General features: G+C 35.6%; 1 protein-coding gene across 10 annotated transcripts in view; it reads right to left on the bottom strand.

Moving 5' to 3' along the window:
- Nucleotides 1–19,228, bottom strand: part of KCNMA1 (potassium calcium-activated channel subfamily M alpha 1) — a 421,854-nt gene that overhangs the window by 147,172 nt on the left and 255,454 nt on the right. For all 10 annotated transcript variants that reach the window (XM_053948612.1, XM_053948610.1, XM_053948611.1 and 7 more), the window contains exons 6-8: nt 6,185–6,260; nt 1,428–1,503; nt 124–294 (exon numbers count right to left, since the gene is read on the bottom strand). In XM_053948612.1, coding sequence (XP_053804587.1) covers nt 124–294; nt 1,428–1,503; nt 6,185–6,260 — 323 coding nt within the window. The remainder of the gene's footprint in view (nt 1–123; nt 295–1,427; nt 1,504–6,184; nt 6,261–19,228) is intronic.

Here is a 19,228-nt window from a genome sequence, read left to right on the forward strand (position 1 = left end):
TCTTAATTAATTTCAGTTTAATAATCCAGATATTACTGTTCTCTTAATTACAACATTGAGATACAGAGGATCAAGTTTTAAGGTAACTGGAGTATTAAGAAGAAAATAAAGCAGAATTTTTACCAATCCCCCAAGGATGAAGAAGACCATGAAAAGGCGACCAAGGGTTGTTTTTGCATAAACATCTCCATAGCCAACAGTGGACATTGTAACCATCAGCAAATAAACACATTCCCAATATGTTAGCGGTTGATTATTTTGGAAATTTTCCCATGGATCCCCTGAGTTCTCCACCTACAATGTACAAGAAAACATATAATGAATTATTAATTATAATTGACTCTAATTAACCCCAAATTAACTCTACCCACATATGCATGTGCCGGTGTGTGTATATAGATATATAATTTGGCATATAATATGAATTCTGAATCCTTTCCTGTGATTTATTTTCATCAAATACAGAACTCAACCTTGTGCCAAATAGAGCACTGCAGTTCTTTTGCCAATATAGACAGCCTTGCTACTCAGATAACTTATGGGAAGTATCTTTTCCAGGCACCACTAAATAATGTAATTTACTCATGTAGCTAGGCAAGTCCATTTAATAAAAATGTGTTCAGAATATTTTCAGAGTAAATATTACTTTTAATGCAATTATACTTCTCAATGTTTTTGTTTTGAAAGATTATGTAGCTATTGAAGGCATTCCACCTTTAGTGGAATGCTAATACTTTTTCAAAAAGCCAGCCGCTGTTGAGACAAAATTATAAATTTGTCAGTGGGAAAGGAGTTTGCCATCTAAAATTTGTTCCATAGTAAAAGGCTGAAGTTTGAGTATTCCTATAGTAGCACAGAAAAAACTTTCGTTGAAAAACAAAGGAAAAAAAATCCAAATCCTAGAAAATAGCATTCCCTTGCTCTTGATGTAGTATTTAAGGGGTGTTGTGCTCTGTTTGTTTAAAAATAGAAAAAGGTATTGAAATGCTAGATTGAAACGCTACATTTGCCCAGAGGGGTGTAAAAATACGGTTCTACGTGAACGAGAAATGGATCATAAATTAAAACATTCAAAAGCTCCGTGCACCTCTGTAAGGGCGAGCATTAAATGACTGATCCAGCAGGAAGAGAAGGAATTTGAATTTACCCCCGCCTAGCTGGATGCAGCTTTTACCGAGCCCCGCCCAGCCGACGAGCGCAGCCAGCGCCATCGCCGCCGCCTGACCCGGCGCGCCCGGGAGCTCCCTGGCGCACAGCGCCACCTGCTGCCGGCGCAGAGAATCACGGCCGGTGCGGCGAGCGGAGCGGCCCGGAGCGGGGAGCCGCGGCGCCGCCTCGCTGCTCGCCGGGTTCCAGCTGTAGAGCGGCTCGGAGCCCACGGCCCGGCAGAACAGGTCCAGGAATGAAGTGTTTCCAAATGCACTCACCAAATGTATGAACCCAGCTGCTGTCAGCCACGTGCTGATAAATATAGAGCACAGATTCACTAGCTTGATGGAATTACTGGAAATAAACAAAGCAAACAGGAGCTTAGAGTAGAATTTCTCACATATTTTCTATAGGTACCTGTATACAACTGCAAATTTTAGACTCAAGAACCTGATGATTATTTCCCAAAAGAAAGATTCCCTAAAATGTTAATGTAAAAAATGTATTATTTTTCCTTTGGAGAGTTCACATTTTCCTAATTTATAAACCTTGAAAAGAAAGTTCCAATGTGTGAGAGCAGAAAGACAAACAGAAATCTTAGCTACATCAGTAGTCAAAAACAACCAAATAGAAATAAAAAATGCTTTTACACAGATAATTTGGTTTCCTCTCAGTACCCTCACTTCTTCATTTTTCACTGCTATACACTCAGAATTATTCACATATAGATACATAAAAAATACATGAGAAAATTATGATTCCCAAATTAAAGAACTAAGGTATTTTATAGTTCTTATGTAAAGTCCTAAGTATTTTCCTTATTATTCTGCTTGCATGAACTCCTATGGAGCACTTTAGGGAAAATTCACATGAAATTAGAGGATTTCATACTTCACACTCACATTTTTCTCTAAAAAAATAAAAAAAGTATAATTTAAACCTACCAAAAAATCTACAAATGCTTTTTAGTCACACTGAGTAGTATTTTCCCTATTCTAGCCAGAAGTGATTTTGAAGGAAGGACCTCACTCAGTTCAGCAGGAAAATACCACACTTAAAATCTTCTGGAAGAAATTCAAATAAAACCTGCTCCCCTCTCTTGTCACAAAAGTCACTGTCCTAAGAAGGATATTCAACAGAAACAGGAGGAACTGCTGTCTATATATGACTGTGTTTAAACAATCTTACCCATTCTTGCTTTTGAAAAAATTTATATGAAGTTACAACCCTCAGAAAAGACACCACGATTATCCTTAAAGCAATACATTAAAAATATTAAAATTGAGAAAAATTCATTCTCAGTGTCAGCAGTAGTAATTTTGTGGTAGAATTAATGTTTCTGTTTATAACAACTTTAAGGACAATAAAAATGCATTCTTTTCTAAAAAAAATAACCTGTAAAATTAACCAGTACAGCTCCTTAAAAGATATTTTTAAAAGTTACAGTTAGTAGACATATGGGAGTACAAGAAATAGAATATGACTGGGTAATATGAGAAACAATTAAATAAATACTGTACTCAGAAATAAAATAGCATATCAGCAGTCTTATCATTAGTGTTCACAAATATTAACACATATTCCCTATTTCTCTCTTTCTTAAACTATGGTTGATTAAAGTCCCTATTTTCTTAGTGGTAACATTCATTTATAGAACAGGACCCTAACCAATGGCTTCCTAGATTAAACAAAATCATAGGAGAGATGCTGATGCAGAGCTCCATTATGAAAGGCTGAATATCATCCTTCACCTTTGCTTAGAAATGTTCCTGATAAAAAATTATGTGTCTGTTGGTCTCTTCATATCACTGTAAAAATCCATTAATAGTAACTATTTACACAACTTGTTTGGTACATTTTATTTTTGAAGATTTATTAAACACTGTGTCTTGTCTGTCCTCTATGAAAAACTCCCTGTGTTTCTGCCAGAGTCTAAATATAGATGAAGGATTAGTCATAAACATTTTCCCCCTCTTTAAGCTCTTTCCAACATCTGTGCAAAATCCCTTGCTGTGAGCCCTGTCTAAGCCCCTGCATATTTTTGAAAAATATTAGAAAACAATAAAGGAGAGAAATTTTTCAACTAAAAACTGTAGAATTCAATTTCATAAAACATGGGAACAAAAAATCTTGAGTAAAATACATTTAATTTCAAATTAGGGAAACAAACGAGTCCTTGGCAGAGTACAGTCTTTTAAAGAGCCACTGTAAAATTTTGCTTTGTCCTACAGGATTTTTTCAAATATTTTTTTTAGATATTCTAATAATCACCTAACACTTTGCTAGTCTCCTTACTGCCTCTGTTTTTGCATTGTGCAGCTTCTTTCACTGGATTCCAGTTTTTGGAATGGCCCTTCTGCTCACTGTGTAAATAATATATGTTCCTTTAATCCTCATATCTCAGTCAATAATTCTAGGAGTAACTTTCATTTATAGGTTACAGTTTTTCTTTACTGGAAAAAAGAGAAAAGGAGGAGAAAATTTCCCTGCAATTGCACTAAATATTAAAAACACAGCAGTGCCCAGTATACCCTATCAGTTTCTCATCTTCTCAGTTGTTATGTGTTATTAATGCCAAATGCATTAAAATGCCTAGGCCAAATTAGTTCCATACCTTTCTCACATAAATACATATCACCTCAGAGAACTCTTTTCTTTTGCTGATTTTTTAAATAATAAAAAGTACTTTGTTTTCCCTACCACAATTTCAGAGCTAGTAATGATATACTGAATTTTCTACCCCAATTCAACAATTCAAGTTCTGTCATTGACTCTTGGTCTTTATGTTCACAAAAATCCTAAAATGTCAAAAATTTCAATAAAACCTTAGAAGTGGACTGCAAAAAATGCTAAAATATCTTAATTCTAGAAGATTTTTAACCGTCCCTGAGCAAAATAATGTTGCAGTAGTGGGCCAAAAGCATACAATACTGTGTAGGACTTTAAAGTAATAATAAAGGTCTAAGGCCACAGCACGTAACTGAAATCATTGATTGAATTTAGGGAAGTAAATTTTATTTAAATAATACTAGATTTGTTGAGACTACTAGTTTAACTGCTCTAACTTGTACAAAATTTTTAAAGATTCTCCATTAATCACAAGGGCTCAGCACACTATTTTTTAGGAAGCAAAATAATTCAGAACCAGAAGCTCTCAATTAAAGAGTATTCTGGTACTGTAAAAGAAAATGTGTGTGCAGCACATGAACTGCAGTTCTGATGGTACTTCAGAACACACTGAAAATACGAAAATTTCTCATTGAAGGTAGCAGTAGCAGTAATAAAAGAATTTTCTAGCTTGTTGCTTTCTAAAAGCTAAACTCATGCAAGACATTAAAAGAAGCCCCAAGCACTCACACAATCAAATTTATGTCAGGTGTAACTAGAACCTCTTCTAAACCAAATTGCATTCTGTTAATTTGTTTTAATTTGACATGTCCATAAAAAAAATAAATGTTCTATGAACATTGCTGATATTCCAAATTATTCAGCTCATTTCAGGTTATTAAGTAAGGCAATAAAGAGAGCAGACATGGCTTTCTGTTGCATTACCAGGAACAGAGAGAGAAATAAAAAACTGTTTTGAGGTATTGACAATTCTTCAGTTAAATAAATGATGTTAGTGATGAATGGCTAAGGATGAATTAACTGACTAAACCGAAACACTCGTATTAGAAAGTTTTGCTTTACAGGCTTTCACCAATCAACATTTGAGGTTTATAGATATTTTGGCAGTCGAATAAATAATCACAGAGATGATGATATCTAATATAAGAGCAAATTCTGCACCAGAAAAAGGCTATTTCAATCAACAGGTCAATCTTAAATATACCAGCTCTGAGTACCTTGAACGTGATTAATGCACATTTTTGGATCTGGAATTTCACAAATCCCCCACTACTGAAGGGGCTATTAGGTTTTATCCAAAATCCTTTGAGTTTATGGGGCTTCTCCACTATTCTTATGGCAGGGCTGTTCTGCATGTTAAATCTTACTCTCCTTTCCTATACTGAGAATTCTGAGCTATGGGACTTCACCTTACATTCTTTGATGTCTTTGTTTGACCAGAATTGGCTTCCTTCCAGTACCACAACTAAAGACAGATATTGTGAGAATTTTGCAGTACAGAGAATAGTTTCAAGGTTAAGGGCTGAAGAAACTGCTGTTTACTGTGAATGTGTACAAATTTCAGCACCTATTTTCCCATTGCTACAAATTATCACAGCAAGAAATGGATTCACCTGCATATAAAGCCCTCACACATCTATAGCAACTGGTGCAGAGAGGGGAAGTTTTCAAAATGGAATTGATTTTAGAGTAATTATTGGAAGCTGGGTTCAATACTTCCACTGGAGCATTTTAGAGAATGAGGAAAAACAATGTGTCTTCAACTGCAAGGTATGGGAAGGTTTCTCTTTATTTCCTTCAAAATGGTCTTTTGTCTAAAATGTTGTGCTTTTCCTGCACAACTTTGATATCTTAATAGGCCAAAGAACCAGTAAGCCAGCAGGTTAATTGGGAGTATTTTAATTACTATGTGGAAGAAATACTAAGGATAATGAACACAATATAAAGATAGCTCAGTGTAAATTTAATGGTTTTGATGTGAAAAACGATGCTAAGTTCAAAAACAACTGGAAGAGCCACAATGAGAATTTCTCAAAATACTTTTTAATTGTTTTCTTTTGAATGAATTTTGATTTCAGTTTTTTCAAGACAGCAGAACATGGACTGATTATATGGAAAGAAGCAATGTTTAATCAGTACAAAGCTACATAATTCATTCTGCTTTTAATTTATCAACACATAACCTTGCTTGGTATTTCAAATATAACAAGGTATCAATTAAGATGATCATGTAGCAAAAGATGCTGTCACTGACAAATCATTCATCAGCAGAAAGAGGTTTAAAGAACAGATAACAAGTGGGGGCTTTTTCCAGAAAAGAAAATCATATGTTACTAGGGCACCAAATCAAAGCCATTTACATTCTGTCACCAATGCAACTAAATCAGCATGTAAGAAAAAGTCTTACCTTGTTTTAAGTATATTCAGAAACTGCAAGATTTCTGAAAACTGTATCAGTCTAAGGGCTCTTAAAAATCTTAAACCTGCAGTAAAAGAAAACAAAGTTATGGTAAAGAATAATTCAAGTTGTAACAGCATATCACAATGACAGTGATCAATTAAATCAACACAGGTAACATACAAAATGTCAAATACCTTTGAAATGCTCTTCCATATTTAATTGTTCAAGGATTCTTAACAGGTATTTTTCAAATTGTTTTAAATTTATTTTCCTAATAACGGGTTTAGCCTACCAGAAAATGTTAATTTATGTAGGAAGTAATGGAAGGAGACACACAGGGTGAAAGCTAAGGGGAAAAAACCTCACTGAGGTTTCTGTTGGCAGTTGCAGTGTACATGTCCTTCTCTTTCAGGCTGTCAAAGACACAGGCAGGTCTGAAACATTTCAGTCCTCCAAGCTCCCACGTTGCTTAGTGAAAAATAACAGATCATGGGCAAGAGATCTGATAACCTGGATAAAGTAGACTCTATATGCCTGATTAAATTTGGTAAATCTTAATGACGTAAAATCTTTTATAGTAATAATGCTCCCTATCTCCACTCTAATTTCATAAACCTCATGCAGGAAAACAGAGAAATTACACTTTTTCTCTTAAAAATGGCTAATTTACTATAATTCTTTCCATCAGTATATAATTATAGGAATACATTACATATCACTATTTTTAAAAAAGTATTTTTACAAAGAAATAGCATTTTTATGTTGAAATCAGATTGCGTGCAGAGCAATTCCCAGACAACTAAAAAGCCAGTGAGACAAAGAATGTGTGTGCAAGAGAAACTAATCGAGAAGATTAAGGGCTTAAATTATTAAAATAGTCTTATGCCTATAGTAAATGATTTGGCTGCAGATCTTTGGCATATGAATAAAAGTACACTCTGTACTATACATATGCACAGCTTATAAATTAAAGTAAAGCATGAAGGATAATTTTTATTAGAGAGTACAGTCAGGAGTTACATAAAAGTTGTGTAACATGGCATTGCAACTGTTACAGGAAGGTCCAGAGCTGCTTCTTCTCATACATTCTCTTTATTGACATCTATTTTACCCAACTCCAGTGCAGGAAAACACTTTTTATTTCTAGAAACTTAAGGAAATACTGATCCTAGCAAACATATAAACCTGGTCACAGCTTTCATCATCTCACTGGAATAAGAGGTTCCCCTCAAGCACAAAGCTCTTATATTTTGCCTTGTTAAGACTCCTAAGTAGTGTTAAAGTGCACTCCTGTCTATTATATGGATATAAAGTTTCTTTTTAATTACTGACTGTGGTTAACTCTGAAAATTAATCACAACTTGCTAAATGGATTCACGGACACAAATGAAAAGCAATAAAATGAAGCTTAATAATGCTAAATGTCAGATACATTTGCAATTAGAGAATGATAACTTTGGATCATATTGCTGAAACTGTGAGAGACACATCCCTCTGTTCCAGCTCCAGGAGTTCCCACAGTTGCTACTCCTATCCAAAGACATGTGGTTAGACAGGGAAGGAGAGGATCCTTACTAGCAATCATAAACTTTCCAGCTCTTTTTCATCCAGCTGCTTTCCTCACTCTGCTCCCTATAAAATTTTGGAAAATGGCTGGAGTGAAAAAAAAAACAGCCTCTAAAATGTTTTGCACTTCATATGAAGCTAATGATAAGACCAAGTTAACCATTGCTAAGTTGCAAATAGAAACCTGAGAAACATCTAAGTTAGCAATAAAACCTCTATCTCCAAACCCTTATAAGGGTTAAATTACATTTTAATAGCTGAGACATCAAATGATAGAAGAAAAATACCATGAGTTCAATGTGTTTTTTGTGGAAAAAGAAAATCATTCTGGGTGAAGTTCTGCATTTGCTGCAGCCCACGTAATTTTAAAAAGCTTCCTTCAGAGAATAGAATTAGGAAAAAAAACCCAAAACACTAGAGAGTTTGCTTGGACATTTTAACTACAAAATAATCTAGCTTTCAATTACAAAAGCTAAAGGAATTATTACGTAGCAAATAATTAATTCTTTCCAGTATCCTGAAGTATCCTAGGCACAAACAGATCTGCTCTTATATTCCTATATGTATTTTATTTTATGTGATTTTCACTGAATCATACAATAATTTGGGTAGGGAGGAATTTTCAAGGTCATCTTGTCCAACCATCCCTGCAATGAGCACCTAGATCAGCTTTCTCAGAGCCCTGTCTGGTTTGACATTGAATGCTTCCAAGGTTGAGGTATCTACCATCTCTCTGGGCAACCTGTTCCAGTTTCAGCATGCTTGTAAAAAAAATTCCTTATCTGTATTCTAAACAACCTTCTGTTATATTGAAACCATTACCCTTTCTTCTTATTGCAGCAGGTTCTGTTAAAAAGTCTGCTCCCTTCAGGCACTGAAAGGCCACAGTAAGGTCTCCCCAAGTCCCTCTTTCCTCCAGGCTGAACAACTCCAACCCTCAGCCTTTCCTCACGGAGAGGTCTTGCATCCCCTTTTATGTGCTGAGGGCCCCAGAGCTGCAGGTGGGGATCACAAGAATGGAGAAGAGGGTAGAATTTCCTCCCTTGCCCTGCTGCCCATGCTGCTTTGGATGCAGCCCAGCACACAACTGGCTTTCTGGGCTGCAAATTCCCATTGCTGGCTCATGTCCAGCTTTCCATCTTCAAGCACTCCCAACACTCTGCAGGGGCTGCTCTCAATCCCTTCCTCACCCAGCCTGTGTTGATGCTGGGGGTGGCCCCAACCCAGACACAGGACCCTGTACTTGGCCTTGTGCAGCCTGAGAAAGTTCCCACAGACCCACTTCTCAAACTTGCCCAGGTCCTTCTGGATGGCATCCCCTCCCTTCAGGCATGCCAACTGCACCACTCAGCTTGCTGTTTTCTGCACTCTTGCTGAGGGTGCACTCAAACCCACTGTCTCACAACTGAGACCATGTTACCTCTTTCAGGTCTACCCCCTTACCAAGAACAGAAACGGTTGATATTTGTTTATGCATGAAAAATAGAAAGCAAAATTCAATAATAGAAGCACTAACAAAAATACCCCCTTTCCCAAAGCTGTTCCAGCTATATATACAAATGTATACAGCTCTCTTTCCTTAGCAATATTTAGGAATGTGTTTTATGCAAATGGAGAAGAAGAATTTCTTTTTTTATGAAATACCTATAAAACTGTTTTACATTTGAATGATATAATCAAGAGTTGAGATATAATAAGTTTCTTATGAATTACAATGAAGCCCATTCTAATTCTGCACATTCATGGACTCTGCTAAAGTTAATTGTAAACTGCTAAACAGAATTCTCAGGAAGTGCTTGCTACTTTCTCTCCATGATGTAACTTATATTTTTCTTGGCAAAGAGTTTTACATTTGAATTTTCTTATGGGATCTGACTAGAATAGGATATAATCTGCTATACTACAGATTATACAAAAAAATAAGTACCAAAATATTTCATTTACCCTGAAAATCTCTCTAATAAGAGAAAAAATACACAGATAAAATCAAAGAAGGATGTCTAGAGTTTCTCAGTCTTCTGCTTCTAAATGGATGATTAAAATATGCTTAGGAATTGGAGTTTATGTCAGCCACAATATCCAGAACAAGATATTCATAGATATCAAGACCAGAAAAAACTTAATGATTCTAAACAATATGAACAGATTCCTTAAACAATATGCGACAAAGTCTTGTAGTCCATAGTTTTGCCTCTAGTACAATAATCTGAGTCGTAGGTGTGATGATTCAAATAAACCTTCAATTCTTCTACAGGAGTATTGTTTTACTGCAAAACTATTTGTTTAGCTTCTGTGTTGCCTGTGCAGCAAACAGACCATTTTCAAAATACACTGAAAATATAAAATATGTGTCTAATATTATTTCATTTCATGGCGTTCAATCATGTAACATGCAAAATCTATAAAAGATAGTCACTAGGAGAGGCTGCATATTGCCAAAAACCTCTGAAATCAGTTTTAGAGAAATCAATTATCTGTTCAATTGGAAGAATATACCATGCTGAACTACCAGGCTATATCTAGAATATAGCAGAAGTACTTTTTTTCTGACTCTTTACTATGGACCCAGCAAAATGGATGGATTCTTTAGAACAGAATAGTGATCCTGACATGGATGGATTCTTTAGAACAGAATAGTGATCCCGAAACTATGTGCCAGTTGCAAAGCAATTACAGTAGATAATTATTTTATCTATAAAGTTTACAGCAAAGTAAATACTATTATTTAGAGCTTTATTTGACTTTAAAGGGAATAGGGCATTTTCCTGTCTGTCAGACAGTTTTGCACTCTCTCTGCTGAACTGATGCTTTCCACTGAATTAATATACAGAAGCAACCAGAATTAGCTATAGGTCGCAAACCCCAACCTACCCCCCTGGAAAAAAAAAAAGGAGGAACCTACAGTTTTAAATCTTTAAAGGGAAAGGCAAGGAAATCATAACAACTATACTTATAAGATTTTGATGAGATTCTAATAAATAGAAACAGGAATTGGGATATTTCTTCATTCAACATGAGAGGTCAATGAACAAGAACAGCACCAAGCATTACATTGTTTCTCACCAGTAAGATATGTAATCCCCATTTTACTGCCTTAGGCTGCTTATTTTTTTTTAATAGACAACAGTATGTCCAAAATATCGGTGTAAGGGTTCAATACAAAGAGATTCTGCTTACCACTTCTATTTCTGACAAACCATTCACCCATTTATCAGAACAGCATCTTCATCAAACCTATCAATGGCTACTTCCACCCTAGATTTCATTAAGACCACACGGTTTACTAAGTCAGAAAAAGAAAACAGAATCCATATTTAGGAACCTTTTTTGTGACACAGGACGGAGGGATAATTTTTAGGATGCAAAATAATCCCATTTTGAACATCGTCACAGAGTGCAGCAGAGTTTTCTGAGATCTCACTCCCTGTCAATAGGCTTGAAAGCTCAAAGAAAAAAGATAAGAAGAAATAGAATGGGAGGAAACAGATCTGCCGTTCCTTGGAACCGACCCAGACAAAATATCTTTATACATTTGCCCACCTCTGTTATGCAACAGTACAAGTGGGGAGAATAGCCTGCAGCATAAAAGTAAAATCAATGCTCTATGACCAGGACAGTTAAACTACAATCAAGTGTAGAATAAATCTCTCTGCTGCACATTCCTTCAATTTGCTATTATATCTTTTAAATAATGACAGCAGTTTCAAATAAAATTTCTTGATAACACCAACACTGCAGAATATTAAATTCCATCCTTCAATAAAGACTGGAGTATTTGATTCTAGATGAACCCCTTTGCTGGGTAGATAGGAGTACATTCCCAGTAAGTTTGGGAAAGAATTCTTCCTACAAAGCAACTGAAATACTGCAGCTTTTTTTCAAGTTGAAAAATAAAACAGAATATCTTTTTCAGAAGATACAGTAATACTAGCACCAGAGACAGTATAACAAACTACAGTTCTGAAGAAAAAGTTCAGAGCTGGACCTTACCCCAGTATGAGCCGACCCTATAACAAGACACCAAGGAGTTTCGCAAAGTACGTTGCTCTTCCTTTTCGGGGATATTATGTCCAGGTTTGACACGATATCCATTTTTGAACAATTCTCCATGAGATTTTTTACGCCTTCTAGTACTTTTGTACGTTTCTGTACGCGTGCCCCCAGAAGGGTTGTGGTAGACTAAAATCTTGCTGGGAATCATGACTGTGTCTTCAGCTCCAGAAGCAGTGCAAGGAAGTACTGTGATGGAGTCTTCAGTCACAGCATTCACTAACAGCAAAGATGGTCATATATTTACCCTTCCTTTTGCTAATTCAGTATCAACATGGAGAGACAGCTCAGAGTTCTTTAACAGAACTTCTCTTTGGGAGCAGATTTGTTTAACTGGACACAGGATAATGTTCCCCTTTACCCGTTGTTATCAAAAGATAATTCAGTATAATCTAGTTCATTTCCGTTAGCTTGAAACAAACAGAATGGATTCAAATACAAGACTCAGCTTGACAAAACAGGCTATCACAAACTGCATGGGCAAAACAAATCACAGAAGCAAGCAGGCAGTGCAGATGCTCCTCTGATCCGAGATGTATTAGAGCTTAAAAGCCATTTCTATCCGGATATTACCACATAAGCTTCTTTCAGATACATCAAAGAACCACACCCATTGATTCAAAACCCACAAACATGATGCTGTTCACTTGGAATGAACAAGTACTCTAGCAAAGAATATAGTTCTTATAATATATGAACATAAAGGAAATTGTTTACTGTGTATAAGTTTCTTTGGCAAGTTCACATATCTGTTTTCCAGTTAAAGTTAGTATGCAGAAGGCAGAGGTCACACAATCAGCCAACTCTTACAGGATTTATCCCAGATGAAATTAAAAAACCTCCAACAAATAAACACAACAACCCTTCCTCCAACTCCAGTTAATGGCAGCTATCTTACTGAAGGAAAAAGAATCCAAAACAAAACAATTTAGCCATAAAGCATGAGCATGAAGAATAGAGTCCATAGGTCTCTCAAACAGACTTGCTCTAAGAATATTCACATAATTAGAGTTTTGTTCAGTCAACTACCACCTCATTCAATGGATAAAGCTCTACAAATTAAAAGTAATCATCATTTTCCATTACATATGATAGATTTTCTTCATGAATTTCCCTGCTTTGAGCATAATACACAAACTTCTTTGTGTAAAGCTATCTTCATTTTGATTAATATGCTTATCATTTCTTTTTTCTTTTCCTTTCTTTTTCCCCTTGTTTTTGGCCTCAGAAGACCCACAAATATAGCAATGCCATCTGGAGTACAATGCAAAGCAGACACAAAAATAGGCTGCACCACGTGCTTATATGAAATACACAGGATTTCAAAGCACTTTGGAAATGTTGTTAAGGGGTGGAGTGCCAAATATAAAGGGGATTGTAGTACACAAAAATTTCCAATTATGAGTAACATGCAGATAGTGAAGCAAACTACTTCTGTGAGTCCTTTGCATTGTCCCCTTTAACACTATGTTCTTACAAACAACCTGGTTATGTTCCCACTGGTCACAATAGTCAGGTTCCACTGAGTCTGTAGGGATGGGTTTTATGTCTGCATGCTGACAAACATCCAAGATTTATCTGTGAGCACTTGAATAATTTCTCTCCAGATGAAAAGATTTGAATGAGGTAGTACTTATCTGGGTTACTAATCACATCTTGTACAGCTCAAACTGAATGCACATCCTACTTACTTTTTACCATATAAGGCACACTATTTTCTTTCTGTATTTCCTCTTGACTAGTATTATAATCTTGTTATTATCCAATTTTAAACCTATCATTAGTGTACTTTATACTTAGTACAGCAAATATTTGGTGTAGAATCCATTTACCTTGAAAGCCTGGAACATCTCTAAAGGAAGACAGGACCTAAGAAATAAATAGTAAGAGCCAAGCTGTTTAGTTTACATAACCTATTATTATGGTTTTAACAATTTGACAGTATTCTTTTAACTCCTCAGCTTCCTGGCATAGCCAGATTTTTATCAATTTCTTTTCAGTCAGTGCACTGCTTAATCTGTTGCATACATCAAAATTTGAAAACATAAATTAAATGACACAAACTAGGATTAAATCTAAAATAAACCTGCTCCACAAGTTTAAAAAAAGGGTATATAAATTTGAGCAGCAGCAGGATGATGGCATATTGTGCTGAGAAGCATTCTTCGACATCACAGACAGCTACACAAAGCTGCTGGTATTACTTTCCTGTGCAGAGGTTTCTGCTTTCCGAATTAATATTTTTTTAGTATTTTGTTCTACAACCCAACTACCCAAGACAGATTCTTGTTTTCAGTGACACTTACAGTTTGCTACCATCTATAATATCAATCTATTACTTGGCCAATTTTTTTAATATTAGATATAAAATTAGATTGCAGAAAATTGTTCTCTGTAGACTGATTTTTTTCAGTTATCCAGAAAAATACCTTTTATGTATTCTAGCTCAGATGGGCATCTGAGTGAAAGTCTGGAGTCCAATTAAGCATATGAAGGTGGTGCCATCAGTAGAATATCACTGTTTCCTACCCCTGTGATCCTTGGCCTCCTAGACTGAGGCAGACCTAAAACTCCTAAACCCTATGCTATCAGCACTACCTGAAATGCCTGCAGCCTGCTCTGAAGTATTTAATCCAAACTAATCAAACATACATTCTGTTATAAAGAGCTCTAGAATGACTTTTAACAACCTATTTTGCCTTCAGTGAACTCAAGCTACTTACAAGTGAAGTTTTTAATATTTTCTACAGAAGCATACCCTTGAAGGACATCACTCCATTACCCTCCTTGAACTTGTCATAAAAACAGATTTACATACTTATGGAAGTACTGCTATAATTAAATGACAACTTGCTTTCAAAGTCCATTCAAATGTGAAGCTATTGAGATTAAATATGCAGGAGAAGAAAGCAAGACTTGTCAGCAGCTAGGCTCCACTTTACCTTTGGCTATGCAGGGACTACATTGCTACATCATCTTGAAGGAGCGCAAGGGAAGATTAGATCCTGCTTTGTAAAACCAATGTAGTGGGTAGAAGTGGGTATCAAATCATTGTCCTTTGAAACACAGGTTAGACATGGGTGATGGATTTGCTGTGCTTTTGTAGGATATTATTTGCTTACAGTTGTGCTCAAAAGCTCAATCTGCAAAAAACTACAAAACACAAGGAAACCTGCCAAGGAGAAACCTGCTGCAGAGAAAAATAATTGTATTATATCCTGCGACTATTCTCTCCTTGAAAATTCATTTTTAATTTAATTTACAATAAGTGAACACAGAATTTTCCACATACTACCTTTCCTCTATTTTAAATTGCTACTTCTGAAACGACAATGTAAAAGCCATTTGCTGTACACAAAATGACCCATAAAATTTTCATGGGTGTTATTTCAAAAATGGTGAAAGTATTATTCATAGAAAGGAAAAAAATAACCTGCTATGTCTGAATTTAAAAGAGCTCTACAGGTTGGTCAACAACTGTTTTTTAGTACAGCTTTGTAGCAATGTCTATGGATTATGACAAAACCAGAATAATGCTCATTCTGCCAAGAATTTGCCGCTCATTAATCTCACTAAATTATTTAGAAGGTAACTTTACAATCCAGTCTTGAGTTCCTGAGAAAACACATGTATTTGCACTATTTATATTTTATCTCCTAGTCTCAAAGACTTAAGCTATTAAACCATTTTCAGAAAGCTTGGCATTAGCAAGAATAAAACCAGTCATTCGATATGGAAACATTCATTTTCCTGCTTTACACCACTTCAGGCAACAACTGTGTCATATTCCATAAACCAACCATAGATATGGCCAGTAGTAAATGAAGAGCAGATCTTTACATAAACCAGGGAGTATTAACTCGTAAACATTTCATATTGCAAAAGAACTATTATCCCACCAAAGTGAGGTTGGTGCCATTTTTAACAAAAGGTTGAAACCATGAAGGGAAGAATAACCAGTATTCATATTTACCTAGTGGATAAAAGAATGTTATGCAAAGAATTTATTCAGCTCTCATTTTTCTATATTTTAATATTACATTTGTGTAATAATTTCCAGATGCTGCAAGTCTATATTCAAAATAGATGGAAAATATGTCTTTTTAAATTCTTTGATTTGGGGAGAAAAGTATTAATTGTACGCTTTAGTGATGGTGCTACTAAAACAAAAATGACCCTTGAAATAAGAGGCTAAACCTCAGCAAGCTAACCTTACAAAGAAGGTTGCACAGAAGGTTGGAAATTTGGAAGTTTCTTTCTAAAGTGACCATTACAACTCAATATAAAGAGGCTTCCCTTCCTGAAAAATCACAAGTTAGCATCTTATATAATTTTCCCTGGCATTCATCAGGAACAAATTGCACTAAAATCAGGAATATGCTATTTTGAGAGGCTGTAACCATAGGGCAGAACAAATGATAAGAACAAAGGCAAAGGAAGGGCAAAGGCCAGATCTAAAGCCTGACTCATGCTGCAGGAGGTTGATTTAAAAAAAGACTTGCAATTCTGCCTTTGCTCTCGTGAGTCACAAGGCACAGGCCATAACTGTCAAAGAAACAATGAGCATTCTATGAAATAGGGCTTGAAAAGGAGTCAAATATTTCACTTCTAATTCATTTCAACTGGTATGATATAATGCGTCCTAGTCAGTGAGCCTCTTTAGCCTTCGAATTGCACAAGAAAATAGTTAAAGAATGGATATGAACAGATGCATACTGATTAATTATGAAAAAAACAGTTATGAAAATGATACACCACAAAAGTCTGTATCTGGTTATGATCCAGGTGTAAAACACAGTAATTCCATTTTCTGACCAGATCGATGACAAATATTCAAAAAATATTTATGCTTGTCCTGGTGAAGCAATAGCCTTTTACTCAGTGTACAGAATGATTCCTTGCACATTGTGTAAGTTTATCTTGCACCAACAATAAACAGAGTATTTCAGAGCAGCGGTATGATTAAGAACTTAGTCATAAAATTCCACAGAAATTAAAGATAATGGTTTTTTAACTGCTTTTTGCAAGCACAACTGTTGTATAGTTTCATGCACCATGTTTCAGCATCCCTTATTTCACCCCAATCAGTACTAAAAAATAGTCTTCACCTCCTCAGTAGTACCTCATGTTTAAATACAAGGTCTGAGAACTGCAAGTGGCAATTCATCAATAAGATTGAGTCAAGAATAAAGCCGGTAAAGGAAGGAGCATTTAAAACTCTTCAAATTCATGTCAGACAGAAAATCTGTGATCTGCCTGCTGAGAAGAAAATTCTCGCATTTTCAGGTGCACAGAAATGCTTTCCCTTAAAGGCTTATGTTACCCAATCAATAAGAGAAGACAGAGAAATTTCTGTGAACTATCAGAATAGATTAGATCCAGTGCCTACTAAAATAGGTGTCTGAAATTTTCCTAGAAGACTCGGCTCATCAAATCTATGTATCATTGGCTATTTTCTACTGAATGCAGTGTATTTCTTATAGGATCTGCCCCATATACAATGATATACAATTTTCTCAGGATTAATTTCCCAGGTGAGAGTGAACATGAAAGAATTCAGATAAAATTTCCAGATGTCTCTGCTTTTACAGTGTTGATATCTACACTTTGCCCACATGAGGAAGGAAAGTGAAACGTGGAAAAAAACAAATATGGAATTTAACAGATAATAAAAGCCCAAATCGTATCATTTGCTTTATAAAGGATCCCATCTCCTTTTAATTCATATTCACAATATTACACATGTAGAAACTCAGATGTTTATTGACTGCCACACCATCATGATTTATATTGCCTGCACACTAGCAATGCCACTATGAAAATAACTTTTTCTTCAGAGTGAGCATTGTCCCAACCACGTTAGTAATTAAGAAACACTTCATTAACTATGCTTTAATAAGTATCTAAAATTCAAATAATGAAACTGCATAAAATATATATAAATTATATATATCTACAACACAAAATTTAATATTTACTTACATAATTAACTAATCACTTCTGTTCATAATTAAAAATTGAACTTTTACACCTATTACCTACAGCAGACCTAAGATACATTGGTAAGAACCCCTCCAGGACTTAGGAGTTGTGGTATCAGTGAAGATGAATGTTAAATAGGAAAGATTTTCAAAGGCTGCATTTTGAAAAAAAAAAACAAAAAAGTGAAGGTGGTGGAAGGTATTCAAGCCATATTAGGTTTTTATATTTATCCTGCTGTGATTCTTTCTTCTGCTGTCACAACACTGCAATCAATAACTTGAACATCACTGGCTCCCTTGACTAATTTCAGAGAAAAGCATCCCAGAACAGAATTAAGTAAAATCGAGCAAACTGTTAAAATATGAAAATAATCCTCACTTCACTTTCAGCACACAGTGTCAGTGCTCTATTTGGCTACTAATATTCCAGTCAGCTCTCAGCAAAAAAAGACCTTCTGCTGGGCTCTCCAGGTTGTGATCTACAACCCCAAGTCTAGTGCCAGCTGCATTTACTCCCCGTCTTCAAGGAAATGACACTTGGAATGGCCAAGGGGCTGCAGGGTGGATGAATGAGACTGGCATTAACTGCTGGCTACACAGGGCTTGGAAAGGCACCAGTGTAGCTCTGCAGTGTACCATAAGCTCACCCATACACAAAAACTCCTTCAGTTTTGCAGGAAAACGTTCCACATGGTGTGGGGCTGATCAAAGAAAAACACAATCAGCAATTAGGAAGACAATAAAGCTGACAGATCATTTCGACTGAGAAGCAGACTAACTACGTGATAATGGAGAACTAATGACTAGAGAGTTTTGAGTAGCTCAGAAATCTCAAAAAGCATTTTGCTCCCAGTCACCTGTGCTTCTAAGGGACTACAATAATTTACTTTTGATTATGAAGATTATGGTTGCTAGATATCTCAACCTTAATGCAAAACCTCTTCAAATTGAACTTCACACTTCAGATAATACACAGCTGATTCATTTCAGCTCAACATCCACAGTGATGCTTCAATTATTACTGTTTTGAATAAAACCAGCACTCCTTGAAGGGTAATGCTTAACAAAATGCTGTATACTAAACCTGTCCATGTAGCACAGTTCCACCTGCCTTACTTTATAAAAGGTGACTTTAAAAGATGGCAAAATAATTTCCTTGTATAAGTCACCCATAACTGCAACAAGAAAATGGCTTTAGAAAGTTTTATAGCAGTTTTACTTAAGCAGAAGCCTTCATTTTTCTGTTTTAACGCTCTATTAAAATTAAAAGATGCATTATTCTCTTTTTTTTTATCTGCCACATGTTCTATATTTACTAGCAACAAACAAATGAAATTATAAAGTTAAATACAGTGCTTTTCCAACATTCAACTTTTGAATCAAAGTTGCATCTGAGGAGATAACATAGGAAAACCTGCTTTTGGTAAATGCCTGTGCAATTTTGAAGACAAGT

This window comes from Vidua chalybeata, chromosome 8 (assembly GCF_026979565.1).
Source record: "Vidua chalybeata isolate OUT-0048 chromosome 8, bVidCha1 merged haplotype, whole genome shotgun sequence".
NCBI lineage: Eukaryota > Metazoa > Chordata > Aves > Passeriformes > Viduidae > Vidua > Vidua chalybeata.